General features: G+C 35.5%; 4 protein-coding genes and 1 non-coding gene across 7 annotated transcripts; 3 read left to right on the top strand and 2 right to left on the bottom strand.

The window, feature by feature from the left end:
• Positions 1-476: 476 nt before the first annotated feature.
• Positions 477-3,063, top strand: LOC125217698 (cyclase-like protein 2). Of its 2 annotated transcripts, none has more exons than XM_048119221.1 (6): positions 477-984; positions 1,434-1,478; positions 1,976-2,048; positions 2,324-2,421; positions 2,510-2,580; positions 2,778-3,063. In XM_048119221.1, the coding sequence occupies exons 1-6, from the start codon at positions 648-650 to the stop codon at positions 2,805-2,807; spliced, it is 654 nt and encodes a 217-aa protein (XP_047975178.1). In that variant the 5' UTR covers positions 477-647; the 3' UTR covers positions 2,808-3,063. The 2 variants fall into 2 exon arrangements, with proteins under 2 accessions (XP_047975178.1, XP_047975177.1); XM_048119220.1 differs by having other exon boundaries at positions 489-984; positions 2,732-3,063.
• A 7,902-nt stretch (positions 3,064-10,965) lies between these two features.
• LOC125219252 (cyclase-like protein 2) lies at positions 10,966-12,997 on the top strand. Of its 2 annotated transcripts, none has more exons than XM_048121177.1 (6): positions 10,966-11,367; positions 11,832-11,876; positions 12,005-12,077; positions 12,323-12,420; positions 12,507-12,577; positions 12,763-12,997. In XM_048121177.1, exons 1-6 carry the CDS (start codon positions 11,022-11,024, stop codon positions 12,790-12,792), a joined length of 663 nt encoding a protein of 220 aa, XP_047977134.1. In that variant the 5' UTR covers positions 10,966-11,021; the 3' UTR covers positions 12,793-12,997. The 2 variants fall into 2 exon arrangements, with proteins under 2 accessions (XP_047977134.1, XP_047977133.1); XM_048121176.1 differs by having other exon boundaries at positions 10,971-11,367; positions 12,717-12,997.
• A 1,104-nt stretch (positions 12,998-14,101) lies between these two features.
• On the top strand, positions 14,102-16,093 carry LOC125219082 (cyclase-like protein 2). The gene is made up of 6 exons (XM_048120948.1): positions 14,102-14,559; positions 14,967-15,011; positions 15,103-15,175; positions 15,266-15,363; positions 15,602-15,672; positions 15,753-16,093. The coding sequence occupies exons 1-6, from the start codon at positions 14,175-14,177 to the stop codon at positions 15,879-15,881; spliced, it is 801 nt and encodes a 266-aa protein (XP_047976905.1). The 5' UTR covers positions 14,102-14,174; the 3' UTR covers positions 15,882-16,093.
• A 119-nt stretch (positions 16,094-16,212) lies between these two features.
• On the bottom strand, positions 16,213-18,881 carry LOC125219088 (WAS/WASL-interacting protein family member 1-like). Its single transcript, XM_048120956.1, has 2 exons — positions 17,359-18,881; positions 16,213-17,198 (listed from the first exon to the last, which is right to left on the bottom strand). Exons 1-2 carry the CDS (start codon positions 18,848-18,850, stop codon positions 16,441-16,443), a joined length of 2,250 nt encoding a protein of 749 aa, XP_047976913.1. The 5' UTR covers positions 18,851-18,881; the 3' UTR covers positions 16,213-16,440.
• A 1,126-nt stretch (positions 18,882-20,007) lies between these two features.
• On the bottom strand, positions 20,008-20,112 carry LOC125185733. Its single transcript, XR_007170235.1, has one exon. It is a non-coding gene; the product is annotated as a U6 spliceosomal RNA (small nuclear RNA).
• Positions 20,113-26,218: the final 6,106 nt, after the last annotated feature.

Genomic DNA, 26,218 nt, shown 5'->3' with positions numbered 1-26,218 from the left:
TTAAATTTCTCATACTTCCTTATTTGGACAGTCTACAATAAATATCTTATTTCACTTTTAATATTTTTTAGTAAAAGAATCACACAGTTTACTAGCGCATTCTACTCACAATTCTTATAAAATTATATTATACTTATAAAAATAAGATTCATATTCCACTTACTTTTTCCACTCATTCTCACAATGTTAAATAATTTCTTAAGATCCACACAGAACAAATATGAGATATTTAGTGGGAATGGGAGAGAGTACTCATTCCGTTTTATAATAGTAGAGTTTGGAAATAAAAAAATATGAAGAAATAAAGAGAAAATAAAGTATAGTTGCTTTTAATGCAAAATAAGTATTGTACTAGGACATATGAAAATGGCAAAATAAGTATAGTTGCTTTTAACATGGATTGAGAGTTTGAGAGCAATAACTATTCGATCTTATCCAATCTTTGGATCAACCAAAAAAGAATCAAATTAGTCAACGTTAAATCGTCGTCTTTTGTGTGCGCCACGCCTATGAAAATTCAAAAAATAGAGTAGTAATGAAATTTGATAGCGACGCAGTTAGTCTCACCGCCATGGCAGTCTGTTGCTTCATATAAACAGAGAAAAACGTTGGTCAATCCCACGAACACAGACGTACTCTTCTCAAAAATGAAGATTGTATTGATTTGCATCCTTGCTTTGGCTGTTTCATCTTCCTCAACCAATCCAAACGACGTTCCTGTACGGAGGGACGACTACGAAGGTGGAGTGATCCACGACATCACTCACAGCTTCACTCCTAACACGCCCGTGGGAATCTACCCCAACGGACTCGGCAACTTCCTCACGCTGCTCAGGAGCATGAAGAACGGCTCCGACTTCAATTTCTCCGAGCTCAAATTGCCGCTCCACGCCGGCACTCACGTCGACGCGCCTGGCCATTTCTACGAGAACTACTTCGAACAAGGCTTTGATGCCGATACCCTTGACCTCAGAGTACTCAATGGTAGCCATTCTTCAATTCACTCTCTGTAATTGCTGATTTCTGCCTCGAATTGGATTTCTACACTGCCGATTAGATTAGGTTATCACTTTGAAGTTTGAATCTACTATGCATAGTTATGATCTCTGTTTTTAGCAACTCAGTTAGCAGATAAATTTCTCTCAAATCGGTTTACTAATTTATGCTTAATTGGATCTGGAATTTTAGATCTCATATAATCATATTGCCATCTGATTTCCTTGTTAGATGAACAATTTAGGAATTCCTGTTTGACTGAGGAGGTCTATTCACCTTGTTTCTGTGTTCTTACTTACCAAACTTGCTCACGAGCTAAGAGTCAAATAGTGTTAAGTTATGTTAGGTTGCTTTATCTGGATTTGCTGCATTTGATGGTTTGATTGCTGTATCTGCTTTGAAATGGTTTGTAATGGCATGAATTATGCATTGGACAGGTCCTGCGTTGCTCGTAGATGTTCCTAGAGACAAGAATATTACTGGTATGCTAAGCTTGAATTCTTGGTATTTAAATGATATATTTCGTCCATAAAATGATAGGTTGCTAGGTTATCACCCTAAATATGGGTTATCATTCTAACATACCCCATGATTTATATCTCTAATTCTTCTTTCCCATTTTTTCATTCTCTCTTCTTCTCCATTTTTTTCTTCTCTCGTCATCTGAAGTAACAATATAAATAGAAATGAATGAATGTGTAACTAATTTAAAACGGCCTTCTAAGATGTCTGAAACGCCCTTCATGAGCTTGAGGGTATTTTCGTCCTGAAAAAGTTTGAAATAGTGACAAAAAGTAGCTCAAACGATATTTTCAAATGTGACAGACCAAAATTATTACCTTGACAAAGTTCGGAGGAACAAAAAAAATGTTCCGTCTTAAATGTATGTGTGCTGGAATGGATGATCAGTTTGAGTAGATGTACTTGTTTCCTAAGTCTCTGATTCTGCTTTTCCTCTCTTTGGTTTTCTCTGTTTCAGCTGAAGTTATGAAGTCATTGAACATTCCCAAGGGTGTGAGAAGAGTACTTTTCAGAACACTAAATACGGATAGGTAATCTTCAATGTAATCAACCAACTCTTCTTTAGTTCAGTGCTGAGTGGTCTTACACTTCTGGTCAGCCTGTCTCATTTCTGGCTGTGGTTAACGACATTTTTTACGTTTCTTGTCGAGCATATCAAAGCTCGTATTTGGCTTTAGTTAAAGTATATCTCATTTGTCGTTGAGACACTCAAAATGCTCTTCTAATTATCAAACCGGCTCACTGGTTTCATTTTAAGTCGTCTGAGAATTTCCAATTGGGGATTTATACGCGATTCTTTTTTCAGGCGCCTTATGTACACAAATAAATTTGATTCGAGTTACGTGGGATTCACAGGAGCTGGAGCACAATGGCTTGTAGATAACACTGCTATCAAACTTGTGGGTAAGACTTGAAAAGTAGATATCCATCTCCTGTGCTATTCGAACATTTCTGCACTCTTTGTGAACTTGCTGAGCCATCTCCATTGCAGGAATCGATTACTTGTCCGTTGCTTCCACCGATTATCTGACCGCTGCTCACCGTGTTTTTCTTAAAAGCAAGGTAAGTTAAGCCTTTCAAATACAGTGCTCTCTGCTGAGATGTCTGTTTCTAGGAGACATTTAGATATCATCTTGTGGTTAAGGTCTGAAATGAATTTTTAACCACATCAACTCCAAGTGGAACAATATTTGATAGTGATGAAAATTAACAGGAAATAATCCTAGTTGAAGGGCTGAAACTTGATGATGTTGAAGCAGGATTATACACTGTGCACTGCTTGCCTTTGAGATTGGTTGGTGCTGAGGGATCACCCATCAGATGTGTTCTGATGAAGGGATGAGATTGGAAAGCATCCCTGGAGGCTATTTTTACTATTTAGACATTTACTTTCGATAATAAGTAAATGTTGGTAAAATATAGGATCCAGTATTTGTCCAAGCAATAAGTATATGTGTGTTTAATCTATCAGTAAATGTGGTGAACTATCTTATGTAATTATTTCTATTCCACATTAATAGATCTCAAGAGCCGATCATGCGACTATGCATAGTGTCTCTATTTTACTCTTTATGGAGTATAAATCATGTATACACGAACTTTCATCAAGTTTTGGTTTAATGTACAGCTAGAATACTTCGGTTTGCATGACTTTAATTTGCTAAAAATTGAGGAATAGTATCATACTCCCTCTGTCCTCAAAGAATATGCACTTTTGGTACATCATGAGCTTTAATATAAAATTGGTAAAGTAAGAGAGGTAGAAAGGAAAGTAATTAAAGTATTGTTAGTGAAGAATGAGTCTCATCACATTAGGGAGAAAAGACTTTTCAAAATTAGAAAGCACATATTTTTGTGGGACGAACTAAAAATGAAAGAGTGCATATTTTTGTGGGATGGAGGGAGCAGTAGATGTCGGCACTAACCCTGGTGGCTTTGGCCTCTATTTATTCCACGCCTCCTAGGCCTACCACTTAGTATATCCATTAATAAATTAAATAAAAAGAAATAAGTATTACTACTCGATAACTTATCTAGTTAAAGCACGTGTAAAAAGAAATAGCTTAACTAGTGGTACATATAGATTTTTTTGGAAAAAACTAACTGCCATAATATAATACTAAATGAAATAAGAAATTTGAGTTAGTACACTAATTTAATTTTTATATATAGTACCATTATTTCCATTTCATGTATCTAAGCAAAAAATATTTATAATCATCCATGACCAAATAGCACTACTTCTTTAAATACAGACGCATTTAAATATTTGGAACCAAATTAAATATTTATGGAACTCATTCAGCTCCTGCATGCATGGAATCTCTAAAAAGTGATGAAATTTTTCTAAAATTAAAATGAAAGAAACGAGGCACTATAAATTTTTTTACTATTTTGTGTATAGCTATCAATCGATACGCCGGATATTTATCTTGTTTGAGATTTCAATTAACAAGTCAATTTGTTTGACTAGTTAATCCAATCGTAAAGATGCTTCTATAAACACCAATTCACTATCCCCAAATTCCACATCTCTCACTGATTTCCCGGCGTGATGACACCGCCGCTGCTAATATGCGCTGTTCACTACTTCGATGCCGCCTCGCTCGAAGCCGTATATGCTCTTGTTTTCCTTTTTGAACAGGTGGGTGATGCATTGGTTGTGGATGTTCCAAGAGAACTACTATATGTATCCTGCCATGCTTCATCACATGCCACTATAGAATATTCACATTCCTTCACATTCTTTCTATTGCCACGTCCATGTTTTTAGCTGAAGTTATGAAGTCCTTATATTCCGAAGGAAGTAAGAAGAGGACTCTTCAGAACACTAAATACAGAGGCATTTGACACAAGTTACATTGGGTTCATGAACGATGGGGCACAGTGGCTTGTCGATAATACTGACATCAAACTTGTTGGTAAGACTTGAAGCTCAAATTTTAAGGGTTCGTTATCTATGTTTCAGTACTTCACTTGTGCACCTGTATATGCTTTCACGTAGTTTTATCATTTATACTTATAACTAAACCTATTTTATTGAATTAAAATTGTATTGCTACAATTAGAATTTAGAATATGTTAATGAAACAAATTAGATTATAAGAAGTTAAAGATAATCTGCATGGTCATATGAAAGAATATTAAAAAGAAGAAAACTACACACCGAGAAAATAAGTGAATAAATCGGCTGAGTCAGAAAATGAAAGATCGATCTGAAGTTTAAAAAAGAGGAGAAAATGAAAGGAAGCGAGAGAGATGTTTTCTAAGAGCATCCGCAGCGCTGGCTCGTTGCCAGCTCGATCTCGTCTCGCCGAGACGAGCCAGCATCGAGCCAGTGCTGTAAACATCCGTCGCGTCGCGTAGCCCGGTGCCGAGAAGAGGCAGGCGAGCTCCCGCGCAGCCATGATGCCCACTCGCCGGCCCGCGAGTGGGCGTCGTTTATATTCGTTGAATATTTTTTATTTTTTTAATTCCAAAAAAATCGAAAAAAAAAAATCCCCCAAAAATACTAGCCGTTTATAGCCGTTTTCAATATATTGTAATATTAGGATTTCAATTATTTATTTTTCGTATTCTCGAATTTGGTAATTTTTGTGGTTTTTAATGATTTTATGAATTATTAGTATTAATTTAATATTTCAATGAAATATTAATTGAATTTGTTGGAAATAAAAATAAAAAATGAAATTGAATGAATAGTTAAGGGATGAGATGATTAAGAGATGGATGGTTGCAGGTGTTGTCTCTTAGTTAAATGTTGTGATTTTTAGGGTGCAATATAAGTACACAAAACAAGTAATAAGTCCCTAAAAATACTACATCTGCGAGTATACAGACGTGCAATGCAATATAAAAGGTATCGAACCCATAGGGAGGAGATTAATGGCTAAAACTAGTAAACCTAACTAAAAAATATTAAAATAGTTTAATTTTTGGTTTTTGATCTAGAGGCGAGTGAAGCATGAAACGAGAAGGAAAAATACAAGGGAATCACGATAAAGGGGGAAGACTACTCCTAGCTTGTTTTGGGTTGCTTGTTCACATGAATCCTAAAGTCTAATTACTTTCCAATATTTATCGGGATCGTGTTGATTTTCGCTCTCACGCAGCTGATCATTGATCGTGGAATTTTACACCTAGGATAAGCTTATCACGTCTCCTTGGCTCTACTCACCAACCCCTCACTCCTACAGTCGCATAGTAAGCTCGAGATTGGTTTCTAAGAACGTTCAACACACAAGATCCACCCCGGACTATCCCCTGATCAGTTTTAGCCTAGGGTTCCTAATCTATGTTAGCTTCCTACTCCAAGTTAAAGAGACATTGAAGTTAAGATCATTACCGGATTAAGTTTCCTAGAAAAACCCAACACGGATTTAAGTTAACACATAGACAAGAACCAAAATACGAAAATCATCAAAACACAATCATGGATTCATATTTACAAGCTTCTCTAACTAAGTAGGAGTAATCCCTAAAATCTGTTGAGGTGCTTAATGTCGAGTTTATTGCTTGAATTGTTTATTTCCAGCCGATTATTCTATTATTTGGAGTTTTATTGTTTGTTGAGTGTTTTAGGCAAAAACGGGCGGAAAGAAGGTGAAAATCTGGCGGTTGAAGCTAAGGAGGCAGTGAAGGCTCAAAAGACATCACCCGGCCGGGTGAATTTATAGTTCAAAGCCGAGTATCACCTTCCAGCAGAGAGAGGCCGAAATCAGTCACCCGGCCGGATGAGTTCTTAGTACAAAAACTCCACCCGGCCGGGTCCGTAGTAGGCGCATGCGTTTCTGCAGTCACGATTTTTGAAAGAAGAAAAGGAAAAGGGGGATCTAGGTCTTATGATTGAACATTCCACCGCCTACCACACATTCTACACTTCCCCAAGAACACCTTGAAGAGGGATTTGAAGATTGAAGACTACAAATCGAGAGATTGGAGTCTCTAATTCATAGAATCGTTCCACAGGAGTATCTATTTGCTTTCTTTTATGTATTTGATTGAATTCATTGTTTTGGTTTTCATGAAGAACACGAGTAGCTAAATTTATTGTGGAGTTTTGGTGAAGACTACAATGGATGTTTGTGATTAATTCAAGGACTTCTTTTGATTGCTTAGCTATTGTGATTTCTTTGTTCATTCTTGTGCCTTTTCAATTCAATTGCTTAGCTACCAATTGGGTTTGTTTACCATTATAGTTGTAACCGAGAGATACCTATCTAGGTTTGATAAAAGAGTGAGCATCACTTTGATAATCTACACTCGAGAGATGGGAACCTTAGTGAGGACTTGGGTCTTTTGTTATTTGGAGTTAATCTAAACATATTAGAAGGAGACTTCAATATTAAGGGTTAATCAACGGGGTGAGTACACTCGCGAGGGGGCTCAACCTAGACTAGCGACTTTCCTAGTAATCCTAGAGACATAAAATGGGTAATCGAAGTTGTTGAATCAATTGCACAACAATTCCATTGTAGTTGGATCCAAAACTCTACTCTTCTCTTTGTGGTATATTTTCACTTGTGTTTATTTCCTCTTGTTACTTTTAATTCATTTTTCATTGTTATATGCTTATAGTAGTGTTAGAACAAAACCTTTTCTCTTTGGATTGTCTAGATAGTAGTCGAAGTTTGTTCGTGGTACTTGAGTTGATACAATCTTATCTCTATGGGATACAATACTCTTGCTTGCTAATTACTACACTAGCCACATACACTTGCGGGTATTATTTATGTTAAAATAAGTCGAGCCAAATTTTCAAATATAATTGACAGATCAATTTATGTAAATAATAGAAACTACTCCTGATGTCTTATTTTAAGCCGCCAAAATCCTCAAACCGTCAAACGGATGTTAAACTGCACCAAATGACCCTGACATTTGCACTTGTTGCACCAGTGACCCCGAATAAAAAAAATAGCACCAGAGGGGCCTCACGTTAAATATAATCATGAATCATGTTTTTTAGCCACTTTTCTGACGAAAATGCTCAAATAGCTTGAAGAGCATTTTTGGCAATACCAAAATTCGCTGACATATGAATTCTGTCACATTTCCTATCAGCTGCTTCTCAAGTGATTTCCTAATAAATTCTGGTACTTCATACGTGATTAAAGTTTTATCAATATTTGTACAAAAAAAATTCTCATGTCCCTCTATTTCTAGTTAATGGTAACAATATGGTACTTATATCATGTAGGAAATTCATTGAGAAATAAAAATATGGAAAAGTGAAGTTATTTATGCAATAAAATCCGAATCAATAATACACAAAATAAAAAATATTTCACATTTAATTAAATGATACAATAATTGTTTTATTGAAAACATTGACATTTAAAATATTATTTCATTATGTATCATTGAACTAATTTGTTACTCTAAGCCTAACTTTAAGACGATTTTTATGATTGATATTTTATTGATGTAATTTTAATTTAGCTCAAACTGAAATTTTTAACATCATATGAACATTCAATCTTTAGATATAAATTTGCATAGTTTCTTGCCATTCATGATAAAATTGAAACGTGTGTAATATTTTGAAAAAATTCAAGCATGTGATATTAGCTATTTAATCCTTCAAGATTTTTTTATTAACAATAATATTTGAAATAAGACAATGTAAATTTACAAATTAATACTGCAAAATTAGGATATTTTCATAATAAATAAAATTGAACCATAAGTCAATGTAAATAAAATAAATTACGCGAAATAAAAATACGAAAAAATACCAGAAAATGAGTTTTATAAGGAAGAAATGGTCTCATTTTATTATGTTCATATTAATTAATATAGATAATGATAAATATGTATATTATAAAAAAAATTAGAAAGTGTAAATAATGACAAAATTTTAATTTCGTATGAAGTACAAAAACTTATTAGAAAATTACATAAGAAGTTGCTGACAGAAATGTGGCAGAAATCACACGTCAGCAATATAATAGGGCGACAAAAATATCTTTTTAGGGCCTGAGGGTGTTTTGGTCCGAAAAACATGATTCGTGATTATATTTAAAATTAGGCTCCTCTGGTGCTATTTTTTTTTTTTTTTTTTAGGGGTCACTAGTGCATCAAATGCAAAAATTAGGATTATTTGGTGCAGTTTACTCAATAATCTAAAAGGCAAATTACCGGAAAATACTAATATTTGATTCTGATAAATTCTACTCCATAACTTTAAAAATTAGTTAAAAACCCATGTAGTTTAATGTTATTCACAATTGTCTTATGAGCTCTAATTTGGGTAAAATCCTAATTAATGTGATTGACGAAATTTGAGAATATATACGCCACGTTAAATATTACTAGTTCATTGATTTGAAATATATATGCACCAGACGCCACATCAATAATATATTACATGCAAATATGAAGCAACACAGTATATGGAGAAAACTAAAATTTAATAACAGTAGTTTCCTAGTAATTTGCTCTAATTTTAACAATCTTCTTCTTTTAAGAATTTTTTACACTAGCCAAGTGGGAAACTTTGAAATCCAAAACCGAGTTCAATTACGCGTTAGTTATGGTGTATCCCCATTCTATTAAACAATACTACTCCTACCTACAGTATGTAGTACTCTCTGTCAATAAATAGGAGTTTCATTCCATTCCGACAAGAATTTTAATAGATGTTAAAAAAAGTAGGCAGAAGAAAGTTAGTGGAATATGAGTTCCACTTGTATATATTAGTTTTAAATGATGTATTAGTTTTAAATGATATGTGAGTGCATTAAGTTAATGGAATGTGGAGCTTTTTTACCATTTATGATAATTATGAACCGAAACTCCTATTCACGGATGGACCAAAATAAAAAAACGGGACTCCTATTTACGGACGGAAGGAGTATTTCCCTATCAAAACTACCTATTAAGTCATACAACCTATATTTTATCATTCATTAACTATCCAAGAAATTAAGATTAACTATCCAAGAAATTAAGGTAATGATTTGTCCTCCTTTTCAGACCATCTTTTTCTTATGAGCCGCAAACTTGAATAATCAATCGCCAGACTTCAATTACCAAAAAAGTGCACGAAATCATAAAGCTACAGAACAAAGAAAAAAGGATTTCATCAATTTTGCGTATATAATTGTCTTTATTCTTAATTTACTCCATCCATCTTTACAATTTGTCACTTATTTCTATTTTCGTCCGTCCCAAAAAATATCAATTTTCACTTTAATATTTTTAGTTGTAGACCTCATATTCCACTATTTTTCAATCACATTTTACTATAAAACTAATACATATAAAAATACGACCTACATGCTACTAACTTTTCAACCTACTTTTTATTAGTATATTTTTTAAAATTCGTATCGGGTCAAATGGTGACAAAATATAAAGGGACGGAAGGTGTATTGTGTAGGAATAGGTTATTCAAGAGTATACGGAGTACTTGATACTCCCGTACCATAATAGGAGTCATATTTAGTATGGACAAAAATTTAAATAAATATAAAAAATAGTGGGTCGAAAAATTTAATGCAATATGAAGTCCCGTTTTTATATTAATTTATAAAAAATTGAGAGTAAAGTGAGTTAGTAGAATGTGAGACCTACTTATTATACTCTCTCCGTCCCGGCTAAGACGACACATTGCTTAGCCGGTACGGAGTTTTAGGAATTATTGGTTAAAGTGTTTAATTGGAGAGAGAGAAGGTGAGTGTAAGTATAAAGTAGGGGGATAAAGAAAGATGAATATTTTAATAGGAGTGAGAAAAAGTGGTTGAGTGTATTAATTGGAGAGAGAAAGTTACCAAAAAAGGAAATGTGTCATCTTAGTTGGGACAAACTAAAAAGGAAAACGTGTCATCTTAAGCGGGACGGAGGGAGTACTATTTATGATAAAAATGAAATATGACTTTTATTGTGGGATATACTAAAATGATAAAATGTACTCCGTCTGTTCCATAGTAATACAACTATTTTTCCATTGTACGTTCTATAGTAATAGAGTCATTTCACCTTTTAGTAAAAGTCAACATATTTCTCCAGACCTATTTTGGTCTCTCCTACTTGTTTCTCTCTTTATCTCTCTACATTTTTCATTTTCTACTTTATTCTTCATTTATTTAACTCACCAATAACAATTTTTCTTAATCTTCGTGCCGAAAAGAAACGTTTCCATTACTATGAAATGGAGGAAGCAGTAAATTTTATTATTATTATGGGACGGAGAGAGTAATCCATTTAAATTGAAACTAATAATTATTCGATCTTATCCAATCTATTCGATCAATCAAAACAGAATCAAATTAGTCAACGTTACTTCGATGAAGACTGAAATGATCGACTATTGTGTGCGGAAAAACAGCCAATATTTCTTCGCCATATGAATATTTAAACAAAACACATTAAAATAATAATTTAAGTAATTTGATAGCGACGCAGTTAGTTACCAGACTCACCACCATGGCCGTCTGTTGCTTCATAAAACAGAGAAAAACGCTATTCAATCTCACAATCACAAACCTCTCTTCTCCAAAATGAGCGAAATGAGGATTTTAGTGATTTGTATCCTCGCTTTGGCTGTCTCATCTTCCTCAACCAATTCAAACGACGTTCCTGTACGGAGGGATGACTACGAAGGCGGAGTGATCCACGACATCACTCACAGCTTCACTCCTAACACGCCCGTGGGAATCTACCCCAACGGACTCGGCAACTTCCTCACGCTGCTCAGGAGCATGAAGAACGGCTCCGACTTCAATTTCTCCGAGCTCAAATTGCCGCTCCACGCCGGCACTCACGTCGACGCGCCTGGCCATTTCTACGAGAACTACTTCGAACAAGGCTTTGATGCCGATACCCTTGACCTCAGAGTACTCAATGGTAACCATTCTTCAATTCACTCTCTCTAACTGTTGATTTGGATTTCTACACTGCAGATTTGGTTAGGTTATCACTTTGAATCTACTATGCTTAGTTATGATCTCTGTTTTTAGCAGCTCAACTAGCAGATTAGTTTCTCTCAAATCGGTTTTTTACTAATTTATGCTTAATTGGATCTGGAATTTTAGGTCTCATATAATCATATTGCCATCTGATTTCCTTGTTAGATGAACAATTTAGGAATTCCAGGTTGACTGAGGAGGTCTATTCACCTTGTTTCTGTGTTCTTACCTGCCGAACTTGCTCACAAGCTAACGAGCCAAAACCTGTGAAGTTATGCTAAGTTGCTTTAGCTAATGAGCTTTAAGAAACGTCTGCATTATCTGGATTTGCTGCATTTGATGGTTTGATTGCTGTGTCTGCTTGAAATTGTTTGTAATGGCATGAATTCTGTATTTGGACAGGACCTGCGTTGCTCGTAGATGTTCCCAGAGATAAGAATATTACTGGTATGCGAAGCTTGAATTCTTGGTATTGAAATGTATATGTGCTGGAATGGATGATCAGTTTGAGTAAATGTACTTGTTTCCTAATTCTTTAATTATGCTATTCCTCTCTTTGGTTTTGTCTGATTCAGCTGAAGTTATGAAGTCCTTGAACATTCCCAAGGGTGTGAGAAGAGTACTTTTCAGAACGCTAAATACGGATAGGTAATGTTAACGTAATCGAGCAAGTCTTCTTAGTTTAGTGCTGATGATAATTGAGTGTTCTTACACTCCTTATATCTTGGATCTGGTCAGCCTGTGTCATTTTTGCGGTGCTTAATGGCATTTTTGCGTTTCTTGTGGTCATATCAAAGCTTGTATTTGACTTTAGTTTCAAACCAGCTCATTGGTTTCATTATATGGCATCTGAGAATTTATGATTGGGGATTTATACGCGATTCTTTTTTCAGGCGCCTTATGTACAAAAAGGAATACGATTCAAGTTACGTGGGATTCACAGGAGATGGAGCACAGTGGCTTGTAGATAACACTGCCATCAAACTTGTGGGTAAGAAGCATAGATATCCATTTCCTGGCTATTCGAGCATTTCTCCACTTGTTATTTGTGAACTTGATGAGTCATCTCCATTGCAGGACTCGATTACTTGTCCGTTGCTGCCACTGATTATCTGACCGCTGCTCATCGTGTTTTTCTTTTAAGCAAGGTAAGTTCAGCCTTTCAAATACATAGATGTCTGTTTCTAGGAGACATTTAGATATCATCTTGTGGTTAAGGTCTGAAATGAATTTTTAACCACATCAACTCCAAGTGGAACAATATTTGATAGTGATGAAAATTAACAGGAAATAATCCTAGTTGAAGGGCTGAAACTTGATGATGTTGAAGCAGGATTATACACTGTGCACTGCTTGCCTTTGAGATTGGTTGGTGCTGAGGGATCACCCATCAGATGTGTTCTGATGAAGGGATGATATTGGAAAGCATCCCTGGAGGCTATTTACACTATTTAGGCATTTACTTTGGATGATTAATTATGTTGGTAAAATATGGGATCCAGTATTTGTTTTATCAATAAGTTTATGTGGTGAATTATCTTACTATGTTATTATTTCTACTTATATTACCTATGGTTCAAAATAAACACATTACTATAGATCAAATTGCGTTTCTATGCATAGTGGTCTCTATTATAATCTTTATCATAAATCGTGTATACACGAACTTTCATTAAATTTTGGTTTTGCATACGACAATGCTTCAGTTTGCGATCGACTTTAATCACTTATCCCTTTTTATTATTAAATCACACAAATTCATAGTAACTTAAGAGTTAAGACACATCTAATCACTTATTCCTTTTATTACCAATCCATTAAGACATTAAACATTGTCTTGTTAAAAGCGTGTATCTAAAAGAAATGGTTCAACATAATTACATAAGTGGTCCAATTTATATACTAATTTTTGTCCACGAAATATAGTCTCATCTTTTCATTTCAGGATGTTCAAAAAAATAGACTCATCCAAAATGAGAAGGTTTTTCTCATAATTATTAATATTATTCTGTCCCTTTTTTGTTTGTTCTCTCATGCTTTTCTCACATTTTCTCATACATTATTACTATTTTATTAATTTTTCATTAAAACTTATGTTATTCACATACTCCCTCCGTTCCATAGTAATAAAGACGTTTCTTTTCGGCACGGAGATTAAGAAAAATTGTGTTAAGTGAATTAAGTAAAGAGAGAATAAAGTGAAAAATGAAAAAGGTAGAAAGATGAAGAGAGAATAAAGTATGTGTGGAAAAATGTGTTGACTTTTTACTAAAAAGGGAAATGACTCTATTACTATGGAACGTACCAAAATAGCAAAATGACTCTATTACTATGGAACGGAGGGAGTATTATTTTAGCAAGAGGAGGGAGTCCTATATACTAATATTCTTTCCATTTTCGTTTTCACGTATCTAACAAAAAAATATTTATAATCAACCATGACCAAATAGCACTACTTCTTTAAATACAAGCGCATTTAAATATTTGGAACCAAATTAAATACAGTATTTATGGAACATCAAGCTCATTCAGCTCCTGCATGCATGGATTCTCTAGTAACGAAATATTTCTAAATTAAAATGAAAGAAACGAGACAGTGTAAAATTTTGTACTATTTGGACAGATTTTTTGTTGTTTGAGATTTCAATAAGTCAATTTGTTTGACTAGTTTATCCAATCACAAATTTGCTGAAAACAACCTGAAATGCTTCTCCAAACACCGATTCACTATCCCCAAATTCCATCATGGAACTCCTCCTGCTAACATGCGCGCTGCTGCTCCCTCTCACCGCCGCCACCTCCAACGCGGCGTATCCTCCGCCCTACGGGCTCGATCAGCCCTGCACTTCCGCCGCCGCAGACGATCTCGTCCCCCAAGTGTACGGAGGCGGCCGCATCATCGACATAAGCCACCGGTACCACCCGGACTTGCCGGCGTGGGAGTCCGCCGACGGAATCGGCCGCGTCGTGTGGCTGGCTAGGAGCATGAAGAACGGATCGGTCGCGAATTTCTCCGAGATGAAGCTCTCCGCCCACACCGGCACCCACGTCGATGCGCCTGGCCACGTCTTCGATCACTACCTCGACGCCGGCTTCGATGCCGCCTCGCTCGATCTCGATGTTCTCAACGGTACCCTTCAATCGATTCATGAATTGATTTTTCCTTTTTCAGTTGATATCCTAATTAAGGGATTCATTATATGAGTTTTTGGAGAAATTAGGGATTGCGATTGCGATTGCGATTGCGTGGTTTTGGTGTTAATTACTGTATCACTAACTATTGTTGATTCTCACATTTGAATTCCTCGATCTGTCACAACACATCCTGTATCCGGTATTTCCCCTGAATTGAATTTGAAATGTTCAGAAACACCTTTGATCAAGCATATTAAGTTCATTGAAAAGAGGTTAGCATTTTGTTATATAGTAGTATCAGTTTCAGCATCAATGTTAGCTTGTTATTTTGACTTCTGTTACTTATCCCTTGATATATTTATGTTTATCACAGTTCAGTTTGCTTTTTTTTTTTTTGAACAGGGGATGCATTGGTTGTGGATGTTCCAAGAGACACAAATATCACTGGTATGAGCTATATAACTACTCCTATATGTATCCTGCCATGCTTCATCACATGAATATTCACATTTGTTCTATTGCGACATCCATGTTTTAGCTGAAGTTATGAAGTCCTTAAATATTCCGAAGGGAGTAAGAAGAGTACTCTTCAGAACACTAAATACGGACAGGTAATTGTATTAGTGGAATCTCAGCTCTTCTTAAGAGTTTGCATAAGCTATAGTTCTTGTAAGAAATGTGTTCCATAAATTCTTTTTCAGAGGCCTTATGTACAAGAAGGCATTTGACACAAGTTATATTGGGTTCATGAACGATGGGGCACAGTGGCTTGTCGATAATACTGACATCAAACTTGTCGGTAAGACTTGAAGCTCAAAATTTAAGAGTTCGTTCTCTATGTTTCACTACTTCACTTGTGCACCTGTATATGCTTTCACGTAGTTTTTCTACTGATCCGCTCATCACAGATGAGTTCTTCTTCATGTCTCTTCTTCTTGGATTACCATGAAAGCTAGGAATATGTTTTTTCTTGATTCAATCATTCAATAAACAAAGTAGGTCTATTTAAGTGAGGCCAATTCTGTCTTTGATGGTAGGAGTGGATTACCTGTTCGTGGCTACATTCGACGATCTACTTTCTTGTCATCTTATTTTTCTTGAAGGAAGAGTGAGGATTTCTTCTCTGATTATTCCAAATCGAGTGTCTATTGCACATACACTTGTTTTGAACATGTGCAGTTTGTTCAGGAAATCATCCCAGTAGAAGGGCTGAAACTTGATGGTGTAGAGCCCGGAATATATTCGGTGCACTGCTTACCTTTGCGATTGGTTGGTGCGGAGGGATCGCCCGTTAGATGTATTCTCATCAAACCATGACCACCTTCGTTCTTGCTAGTATATTATATATGCGTTTTATGTGCTAAATATAATTTGAACATCGGCAAAAAATATAAAACATAATTCAAAATGCATGATTAGTGTAATGTTTATGTATGGTTTGTGGATATTTAGTGTATTGTAAGAGTAGAACTCGGAATGAGGAGGCGGAATCGTATATAAGTATATGTATTTTTGTATCCTTTATTTTATATTGTTATATTTTAATTGCATTTATTTATCCACAAAGAATATTAGCTTGTGTGATTATAATTTAGTGGTAAATATGTAAATTATAGTACTAACATATACTAGTACAATTGTAGTCATGTTGAGGAAATAATAAGAAACAGTAATTGCTCAGAGATTAATTAATATCTCAATGTAACAAATTACAAGAAATTATTGAAACCTTATTAATTGCATAGTAAAAGTTAAAAACTTATGAATAACCATGTAATTATGGCCTTCTTATGTCTTCTTCCCAAACGATATATTATTATTATTATTATTGTATTAATCATAATTAGAGTAAACCAGAGAATGCAAATTTAATCTCTTATCTCTTGCACACGACTCCTCTTCCGTCAATCCCAGTGCCGCATTTCATGGTCGGCAGCTCAAGCACGTCCTCCTCATATTCCTGCCGCAGTTCCCCGCCGCGAAACTGCGAAACAGCGCAGTCCGTGGCGAAGATATTGGAGACGGAGAACTCCCTCTCCCCTCCGAGCACCGGCATCGCCACTCCCATCTTCACTCTGCTAACATAATTCTCTCTGTAAGTCTGCCCCAGCACTCCATTCACGTTGGCATTCAACGAAGAGAACTTGAATCCCAGCTCCAGATGAGCAAAACAATCGTCTTCTGTGATTCCGTAGTTGTGGATTCTTGATTCTTGCTGAGTAATCGGAACAACTTTAGCTGAGATCTTGAAAAGGCCATCCACTTCGACTACAACGCTGTTGGTGTCGCTGTCTCTTTCGATGGTGGCTGTCCCGGACTTCCAGACGGTGAAGGTGGGGATTGGCTCGCCGTCGAAGGAGAGGGAGAGGCGGTCGATGGAGTCGTCCCATGCGGCGGTCTTCTGTGCGGCGATGAGGAGGTGGTGGTTGCCGAAGAGGATGGCGATGGATTGGACCCAGGTGAAGTCTCTCTTCATGTTGTGGTTTCGTTTTCCGATGAAATGGGCGTTGATGTGGAGGTTGGGGTCGGTGACGAGGCAGAAGTCGCGGTCCTTCTTGCCGTGGAAGTAGAAAGTGAGGCCGTCGCCGCCGATGAAGCGGGGGTCTTGGCATACCGCTCCGGGCATGTCACATTCTGCATGTACATATATATGTGTGTGAGAAGTTGTAATGAAATGTGGTGATAAAATGATATAAAGAATGACTGAATTGGTAAGCAATAAAAGAAATTTAGTTTTTACTTTTTTTAAAAATGAAAGAATATTCTTATCAATAGGGTTTGCATGAGGACTTACGGCAGACTGGTTTGCACGTGACGCAGTCGACCTCGCATGTGGAAGGACAAGATGAGGGGCATACATGCTCTACCCCATAGCATTGAGGGTAGTTTCTGTTCTTGCATCTTTTTCTCTTTAGACTAGCGGCATCTGATTCTGGAGGGGAATATGGGGGAGAGGCGGGGGAAGAAGGTGGTGTTGAGGTAGGTGGAGGTGGTGATGGAGAGGTTGGGGGCGTGGTGGGTGTTGTGGGAGTTGAGGATGGAGTTGGGGAAGAAGGGGGTGTTGAAGGAGGTGGTGATGGAGAAGTCGGGGGTGTGGTGGGTGTTGAGGGAGGTGGAGAAGATGGCGGTGGTGATGGAGAAGTCGTGGGTGTGGAGGGAGTTGTAGGTGGAGAATAAGGGGGTGTTGAAGGAGGTGGTGATGGAGAAGTCGGGGGTGTGGTGGGTGTTGAGGGAGGTGGAGAAGATGGCGGTGGTGATGGAGAAGTCGTGGGTGTGGAGGGAGTTGTAGGTGGAGAATAAGGGGGTGTTGAAGGAGGTGGTGATGGAGAAGTCGAGGGTGTGGTGGGTGTTGAGGGAGGTGGAGAAGATGGCGGTGGTGATGGAGAAGTCGGGGGTGTGGTGGGTGTGGAGGGAGTTGGAGGTGGAGAAACTGGAGGTGGTGATGGTGATGGAGTTGGAGTTGGGGAAGAAGGGGGTGTAGAAGGAGGTGGCGATGGAGACGTCGGGGGTGTGATGGGTGTTGAGGGAGTTGGAGGAGGAGAAGCGGGAGGTGGTGATGGAGATGGAGTAGGAGGTTTGGGAGTTGGAGAATAAGGGGGTGTTGATGGAGTTGGAGGTTTAGGAGGGGTCTTTCCATCATCATCTCCCTTTCCTGTGCCGTTGTCGTCATCATCATCTCCATTTCCTTTGGATGGCGGAGGAGAATTTCCCTTGCCGCCATCGTCATCGCCCTTTCCTTTGCCGCCATCATCATCATCATTATCATCATCTCCCTTTCCTTTTCCATCGTCATCGCCCTTTCCTTTACCGCCACCATCATCATCATTATCATCATCTCCCTTTCCTTTTCCGCCATCATCATCACCCTTTCCTTTGCCGCCGTCATCATCATTATCCTCATCTCCTTTTCCTTCAGATGGTGGAGAAGAGCTTCCTTTGCCGCCATCAGCACCTCCCTTTCCTTTGCCGTCATCATCGCCAGTTCCTTTGGATGGTGGGGAGGACTCATCATCGTCCTTTCCATCATCAGAAGGAGGCGGAGTAGATCCGGGACCACAAATAGGCTTACAAGAGACACATTCGACGGTGCAAGAATCAGGGCAAAATTTAGGGCAAACATGCTCCAAATTATAGCAATGCTTGTACTTCTTGGTCAAGCATCTTGCATGGCTCGGATTATTGGCTATTCCGGGTGGAGTATCAGCTTCGGCTATTGCTACAAATAGTAGCAACACCGCCACCACATACACTGCACTACTACACTCTCTTCCCATATTTTTGAACATAAGTTGAAATCAAGTGATGTTGGTATTAATTTGTGATTGAATGAGTAAGTGATTATTGTAGGCAGCCAATCTCCAAATTTATAGGAGTTGTGGAGTGCAAATGTGTTCCTACTATTGGGAAAGGCAATGCATGTGATTGTCTATGAAGTCAACTACATTAACTAATTAATCTTGAATCAAACAATAGCTTTCAAAATCAAATTGTCATCACTTGATCACCAAGCTGAATTATTACCACTTTCCAGCCTCATTACTCTATTAATATAACACTAAAACTTTAGAATCAAGCAGTTTCGAATTCAAGTTATCAGTTTTGATTCCATTCAACCGACTCAGGCATAATATATGTATTAAATTATTAATATTTCCATTGATTATAGCTCAAGATAACATTATTGCAGTTTATATCTTTCTATCTATTTTGTAAAATTATATGCTATTCTTAATCTAGGTGCATGCATTCTGAATGTTTGACTATGATCATAGAATGGACTACTTCACAACTAGGAGAACACCCTATGGAGCATAATCTAATTGTTAGATCGTAGTAGTAATTTTTTATTTTTATGTTTTGTAAGAAAAATTGTACTACTATGTCAACTCCTATGCATAACCGTTAACAACTTAACATACAAATCAGTACGTATAATATTTTCAGAATATTACTCCCTCCGTCCCACATTTGTAGTAACATTTAGTTATGGCACGAGTTTTAAGAAATTAGTGGAGTGTGTAATTAATGAAGTGAGAGGTGGAGTGTGTAATAAATGAAATGAGATAGTGGAGTGAGATGATGGAGTGTGTAATAAATGAAGTGAGTTGGTTGAAGGTGGGTCCCTCTTTGATTTTTTGATTTTTTATTTTTGTTTTGATTTATTTTAATATAGATAATGGCATTTGGGTGTAATTTTAGTGAATAATAGGGTAAAATTTTATGTACAAATATGGTAAATTCTAAATGTTACTACAAATGTGGGATGGACTTTTATGGCAAAATGTTACTACAAATCTGAGACGGAGGGAGTAGTTCATAGAGAATCGTGTAGTCCATACCAAATATATTAAAATGTTATTATTATAGATGTAAACTGTACACTCTAATTAATTGTTTACATAGCAAAAAAGATATTAATTAAAATGTTATAGATATATACTCCATAAATTTTACTCTAATCAATTGTATGTGTGTCATCCTTACGCAGGAAGGGACGTGCTAATCCTCTCTGTATCGTTCCAATTTTATCAGATGTCCCTGAAGGGACCTTAATCAATTGTACTAATTAGGCCTAAATTTAATTGATTCAAGCTGCAGACTATTTTTTTTTATCTCTTTATAGAATTATGATTGGTTGGACACAGTATTACCACTGAATTTTTACTTAGTCTATTGACAACGGATTAATTAGTTGGAGTTTTTTAAGAGGCTTTTTTGTAACTAATGTTGTCATAACTAATATTGCAAACAAAACATTAATAACTAATATTTTTTTTCAATCGATCTGGAAAGCCCAAATGAAAAGGAGGCTCACTATCCGGCCTTCTGGGGAATAGGCCCAACTAAAACGTATATTAACATAATTGTGTTTGAGTTTTTATGTTTCTCAAGATATTTATACACATAATATTGGACCAAAGACTGGTTCCAAAAAAAGGTTGAAAGTTGAAAACAATAGTAATTTTTTTTATACAATTTTCAGAATTTACAGTATGTTACGGTTTTAGTAGTATGAAAATAGAAATTGTTTAAGGAGTAGTACTTTTCTCTAGAAATTGGTCTTGATCCATTAGACAGTCTGCAAAAATTTATGTGGACTTCGATGTATTCACTTTAAAACTGATGGTCCATTGCCAAACTCAAAATTTTGGCTACATCTGCAGTCATAAGATATGATATGTCTGTATGCAATCCATGTCATATGTTCTCAAAGCATAGCTCTAATATATATGACACGAATTTTAATAAAAAATAATTGATATATAACATCTTATAAAATATTATCAACAATGATAAAAAAAAAATAGCAAAAGAGTATATTATGGTGTAGTGTTTACAATAGAAAATAATTACTTTTTATGAATATAATAAAATGATAAAATGAAACTGTTTATAAATAGAGTACAAATGCTCGCTCGCTCCGTTCCATAAAGTTTGTCATCGCTGAGGGTCGCGTAAAATAGTACATCCACACTTTTTCCATTATTTACAATTTTATTAAAATTGTGTAACAACTAATATAGTGTGCATCATTGTACTATTATTTTGTGGTTACATAAGTGAAGTAGAACAATGGGGTACACAAAATCAAATGGTGACATGCATCTCACATATATATGTATAGAGAGAGACACATATTGCAAAGTAAGTCGAACAACTGTATAGAGAGATGCTTCCAAATCTATGTGATAGAGCAGACAGGCTTGTTTGAATTAGAGTATTAAAAAGGTATCACAATTTTTGGGAAACATCCCTATTTCCCCTCATTTCTTTTGTCTCTCTTCAAAAGTGACATTTGAGGTCCAAAAACCATACCCTTTAAATCTACCTCATTGCTCATCCATTTATTTTAACCCCTAAAATAACTGTTCCATCACAAACCCTATTTACTCTCTTGTTTGTAATTAGACTTGCTAAATAATTAGATGACCCTTCTTAAAGGGAGTATGATTTTTTTATATTGTAGTATTTGGTTAGTTATACTATTAAATTGTTACTCCCTCCGTCCATCAATTCCACTGCACATTGAATGCTTGTCTCCTTCTCAATACATTCCCCTCTCTCAAATGAGGCAAAACTACTAGGGTTCTATTTTTGTGGGCTCGATGCCAATTCGATTAATTTGGGACCCACCCTTGTAGATCTTGATCATTCAAAATTTCATTGGTATCACTCATTTTATGATAGTACTAAAATTTTAATTCAAGAAACTTCTGTCACGGTATGCAGAAGGGTGCTTTTAATGTTGTCCATAATATTTGAATTTGTTTTATTTAATTTTATCTAACTTCAAAAGTTTTATGTAGTAACTTCATTTTCATAATACTACATAATATATGAACGCAATGATAAAATTACAAATTTTTTTGATTTACCGATAACAACAAAATATATTGTATGCAAAAAATAAAATATACTCCCTCCGTTAGGGGTGAGAATGCGATCGGTTCGGTTCCGACCGAACCAATTTGTCGGTTAACCGACTCCCATTTTTTCCGAAATTAGAACCAAAATCGAACCCTTTGACGGTTCGGTTTCTCAAGGAACCAATTGGTTCGGTCTTCGGTTCCAATGCAGGAACCAAACTCAAGTGCAATATAATACATTAAGTAATAAGTCGTGAAATCAAAAGGACAAAAACCATGATTCCATTCCATCATCAAAAACCAAATTTCGAACAAAGTTTACCAAACTAAATCCAAAACTAATATAAACCAACATCACTCATCAAACTAATTTTTACTTTTCTAAAACAATAATAATAAAACTAAAATAAATATATAAAAATTAAATATTTAGAAAATAACGATTATTAGGTTCTAACCTTTCGGTTCTTGGTTAGGACCGAAATCGAGATTAGCTTAAACTTAATAACCGGAACTGAACCTTAACCTTATTTTTTCGGTTCTCGGTTAACCAAGAACCGAGAACCGTTTTCCCAGGCCTACCCTCCGTCCCCCATTAATTGTCCACTTTTATCATTTTTATTTGTCCCTCATTAATTGTCCACTTTCACTTTATATCATAAATGGTAAGTAGACCTTACATTCCAGTAACTTATTTAACTCATATTTTATTATAAAATTAATATATAAAAGTGAGACCACTATTCTACTAGCTTTTTCAATTCACTTCCCTTTACATTTCTTAAAACTCGTGTCGTAATCAAAGTGAACAATTATCGGAGGATGGAGTAGTTTTATTAAAACAGTAGGAGAGGCAAAGACGCAAAATTTTTGCTAGATGAAATTGAAGGAGTTATCTATGGAGTTGTCATGTTAGGAACCATAGAATTTGTGATACAAAAACAATCAATAAAATAAAAAGATATACTGCACCATATAAATTCATCATGTGTTATATTCAAGTAAGGCATCTCGTGATAGTAGTACTAGCACCACTGCACCAGACACAAAACGGTAAGATTCAATCGAATCAATTTATGTCGAAGAACACAACAAATATACTCCTAACACGACACAACATACTGTAATCTAGAAATGTTTTATGGGAAAAAGGAAAAAAAAAGTTTTTACAGGTAATAAATAAAGGTCCTACGTGAAGATACTTTGTAATTAATTTTCATCTGCTAGCATAGAAGAGCACATCTTTGATTGAAGATTTCCAATAAAATTATTAATTGCATGAACCATCTAACACGCACAAAATGGCATGTTTCAAACCCACTCAATTTAATGTGTTTCTTGTACTATCATTTTCTTCCCTTTTAACCTACTTGCCCTTTCAGAATTTATTTTCAATGTACTCAATTTTTGAAAGAATTTAAAATTCTTGTTTTTTAGTAGTAGTAAGTAATATTTTCCAGCAAGACAACAATATTTCGATTCTAGCCCATTAAATAACGAAAGTGGAAGGCGTCTAATCCTTTGATAATATACTATTTTGATACTTCTACCTAATTTATATGACAATTATTGACGAGGTGACAATTTTTGATACGGCGTGACAACATAAAATCACAGTGTAAATACAGATAGAGCTAGTAATTTAGTCCTTCATATTATCATGTTTACCATGATGTTTTCTTGTTGGATTTGTTTCTAATGCCTGTTTTATATACAAAATAGATAATTATTTACTATTGTTTGTGTTTATATCATGTTCAAAATGAGATATCTTTCCCAACAAGAATTTCGCGCCTTGCACCCGCAATCTCATTGGCCGAGAGACGCGATTACCTGGCAACTGCGTGTGACAGCCATTGCAGCCCAAGAGCCGCTCCTATGGTAAACTTTTAGATAAGGCTTGCAGCCTGCGGGTCGCCCCATAGGTTGCCCTGGTGGACGCTCTTATGCATCAAAACGACCGACAAAATAGAGACTTGATTTAATTTTGGATATGAAATACTATAAGTTTTATTTATAGATAGCAATAAATGTACGTGGATGAGAAGTAAATACAATAATTTGACTCACGCGAGTAGTATGTGCAGTATGTATAAAACAGTATAAATGTTGTTAGTTCTCAGATACGTCCTGGCCCACTGACCGGCCCAATTTGATCATGGGCCCATACACGGGTGGGGTTTGAGTGATGAATTGAATGCTAAATTATTATTATTATTATTATTTAGAAAAAACTATCCAGCCATAATGTAATCAAATAAAATAAAATAATAAGTTAGTGCACTGATTCAGTTTACATATATATAATCTTCTGCACATTTTTATGTATTTTAAATAGGAGTAATTTATGGTCAATCATATTGTGCCCAAATAGCAATAATTTTATTTTTATTCTTGTTTTTGGGGAACAATCATCAATTATTTCTTCAGAAACATGGGATATTAATGCTTCTTCTGAATGTAGGTAGTCGAGGCATTTATGTTTTGGGGTGCTAAATGAACTATACATATCTAATTAATATTTCCATACTTCAATGTGTCTCCTTCACCAATTACCTTTGGGGAACGAAAGTTATCAAAATTCATATCTACATTAAAATAAAAACAAAAATTCAATTTCAAAATTGTCTTTTTTTTACCCCTCAAAAAATTTAAAGTCATAGTAGAACCGATCTTGGTATTTTATGGGCCCCTGCCTAAACAAATGAAAAATAAACATCTCGTCCTACACATTGGATGATTGAATTTTCAAATCTCAAAAGATAAATTGTGATGCTCGTCTATGGTTAAAAGAGTCACATGAGCTTATAGACGGACCCAATCGAGAACCATCGGTAGCGGACGACATGAGTATTGCTGCAAAATTGATAAAATATGATAGATATTGAGAGAGAAAATAGTAAAAGTATTGTTAATGAAAATGAGGGTTTAAGTATTGTTAGTGAAAATGAGGGTTTCTCAGTAGCAATAGAAACTTATCAAAAACAGTATGTAGAAAATAATTACTTTTTATAGACAACTGAAAATGAAAAAAAAAAAACTAGCATTGGTTATGGACGAAGACAGTATGGAATATACCGTAATTTTTTTTTTCGGACATAAAGATAGACAATTTTCGGGGGGGCCTTAGCCATAGGAGATTTCAATTTCACTTGTACACTACCCTAAAGGCTGGACTTGATAACAACTTGGCAAGCCTCACCTTTCTAGAATTTGTATTACAAAGTTAAGAGTCTCGTCTTGTCTAGAGTAAATGATCTTTGTTCTAGTGTATTGTTATGGTTGATTTCCACATCAAATAATACTCATATAGTCATATATTAGATGCTTTCCATATCAAAATTGAGACTATTCGAATATAAATATAGTATGGTCCAAGAGTGAACGAAATGATAAAAGATTCAAGGTATAGGTAGGATTTTATGCAGAAAGAGGAAGTGTGGTATTCATAGGAATGATGAAGCATGCTGCATTTTAGTGGAAAGTCAAAATGTGAATAAATTGTGGAATTAGATGGAGGAAGTGGTTGGCCTATAATATTTTTGTGAATTTTAATTAAATAATAGTAATAAAGTAATTATCTTATTTCCTACTTAAATCTCTTATATTAGTACTCCTATTTTTTATATATTTATTCTAGATAGATGATGATTTGACTCAGAAAAGGTAGTAATCATAAGATAAAAATGCATTTTTAAGGGAATTAAATTAAATATTTTATTAATTCATCAGCAAACAATATTGAGAGTGGAAAAATAATAAATATCCATAAATTGAGGGACCAAACAGAAAGTTGATAAATTTGAGAGCATTCCCCTCCTCTCTTTCTTCAGCAGGCCTTTCAGCTTTACAGCTATGATACCAGAAAAATAAATAAAAGGCAAAATTCTTCACTACATTAACAAGGAAAAGAGATCAATTAATTTATTGTTGTAAAAAAATGAGAGAAGAAAAAGGAAAAAAAATAGTAGGTCAAAATGAACAAGGTAAAGTGGGATTGAGCATCATCATACAATTATACTGCAATTATTTTGTGTAGACAAACTGACTTTGTGATCTTTCACTGTTTGGGCTTCTTTCTCTCTCTACTTGAAAAATTAACTTTCATGCTTTTCAGTTTCCACCTTCCATTATTTTAGTTGACTTAATATGGAAGTGCAGTTTTGTATTTTCCAATGCTTTCTAACATATTTTAATTTTCCTTTTATTTGTTGTCATTTTATTTCATAAATTGGAATTACAATAAAAACAATCGCAACTACTAGTAATTTTGTAATTTTAATCATG

The sequence above is a fragment of the Salvia hispanica genome, chromosome 4 (assembly GCF_023119035.1).
Source record: "Salvia hispanica cultivar TCC Black 2014 chromosome 4, UniMelb_Shisp_WGS_1.0, whole genome shotgun sequence".
Classification (NCBI taxonomy): domain Eukaryota; kingdom Viridiplantae; phylum Streptophyta; class Magnoliopsida; order Lamiales; family Lamiaceae; genus Salvia; species Salvia hispanica.
The sequence above is the reverse complement of the archived record's forward strand: the minus strand, read 5'-3'. Positions and strand labels throughout refer to the sequence as shown.

Excerpts from the sequence above, each read along its gene's own strand:
- LOC125217698 (XM_048119220.1), top strand. The coding sequence starts at position 648 with ATGAAGATTGTATTGATTTGCATCCTTGCTTTGGCTGTTTCATCTTCC. Across the intron at positions 985-1,433 it reads TGACCTCAGAGTACTCAATG|GTCCTGCGTTGCTCGTAGAT; the intron begins GTAGCCATTCTT and ends TGCATTGGACAG. Across the intron at positions 2,049-2,323 it reads AGAACACTAAATACGGATAG|GCGCCTTATGTACACAAATA; the intron begins GTAATCTTCAAT and ends TTCTTTTTTCAG.
- LOC125219252 (XM_048121176.1), top strand. The coding sequence starts at position 11,022 with ATGAGCGAAATGAGGATTTTAGTGATTTGTATCCTCGCTTTGGCTGTC. Across the intron at positions 11,368-11,831 it reads TGACCTCAGAGTACTCAATG|GACCTGCGTTGCTCGTAGAT; the intron begins GTAACCATTCTT and ends GTATTTGGACAG. Across the intron at positions 12,578-12,716 it reads GTGTTTTTCTTTTAAGCAAG|GAAATAATCCTAGTTGAAGG; the intron begins GTAAGTTCAGCC and ends GAAAATTAACAG.
- LOC125219082 (XM_048120948.1), top strand. The coding sequence starts at position 14,175 with ATGGAACTCCTCCTGCTAACATGCGCGCTGCTGCTCCCTCTCACCGCC. Across the intron at positions 15,176-15,265 it reads AGAACACTAAATACGGACAG|AGGCCTTATGTACAAGAAGG; the intron begins GTAATTGTATTA and ends ATTCTTTTTCAG. Across the intron at positions 15,673-15,752 it reads TTATTTTTCTTGAAGGAAGA|GAAATCATCCCAGTAGAAGG; the intron begins GTGAGGATTTCT and ends CAGTTTGTTCAG.
- LOC125219088 (XM_048120956.1), bottom strand. The coding sequence starts at position 18,850 with ATGTTCAAAAATATGGGAAGAGAGTGTAGTAGTGCAGTGTATGTGGTG. Across the intron at positions 17,199-17,358 it reads CACGTGCAAACCAGTCTGCC|AATGTGACATGCCCGGAGCG; the intron begins GTAAGTCCTCAT and ends ATGTACATGCAG.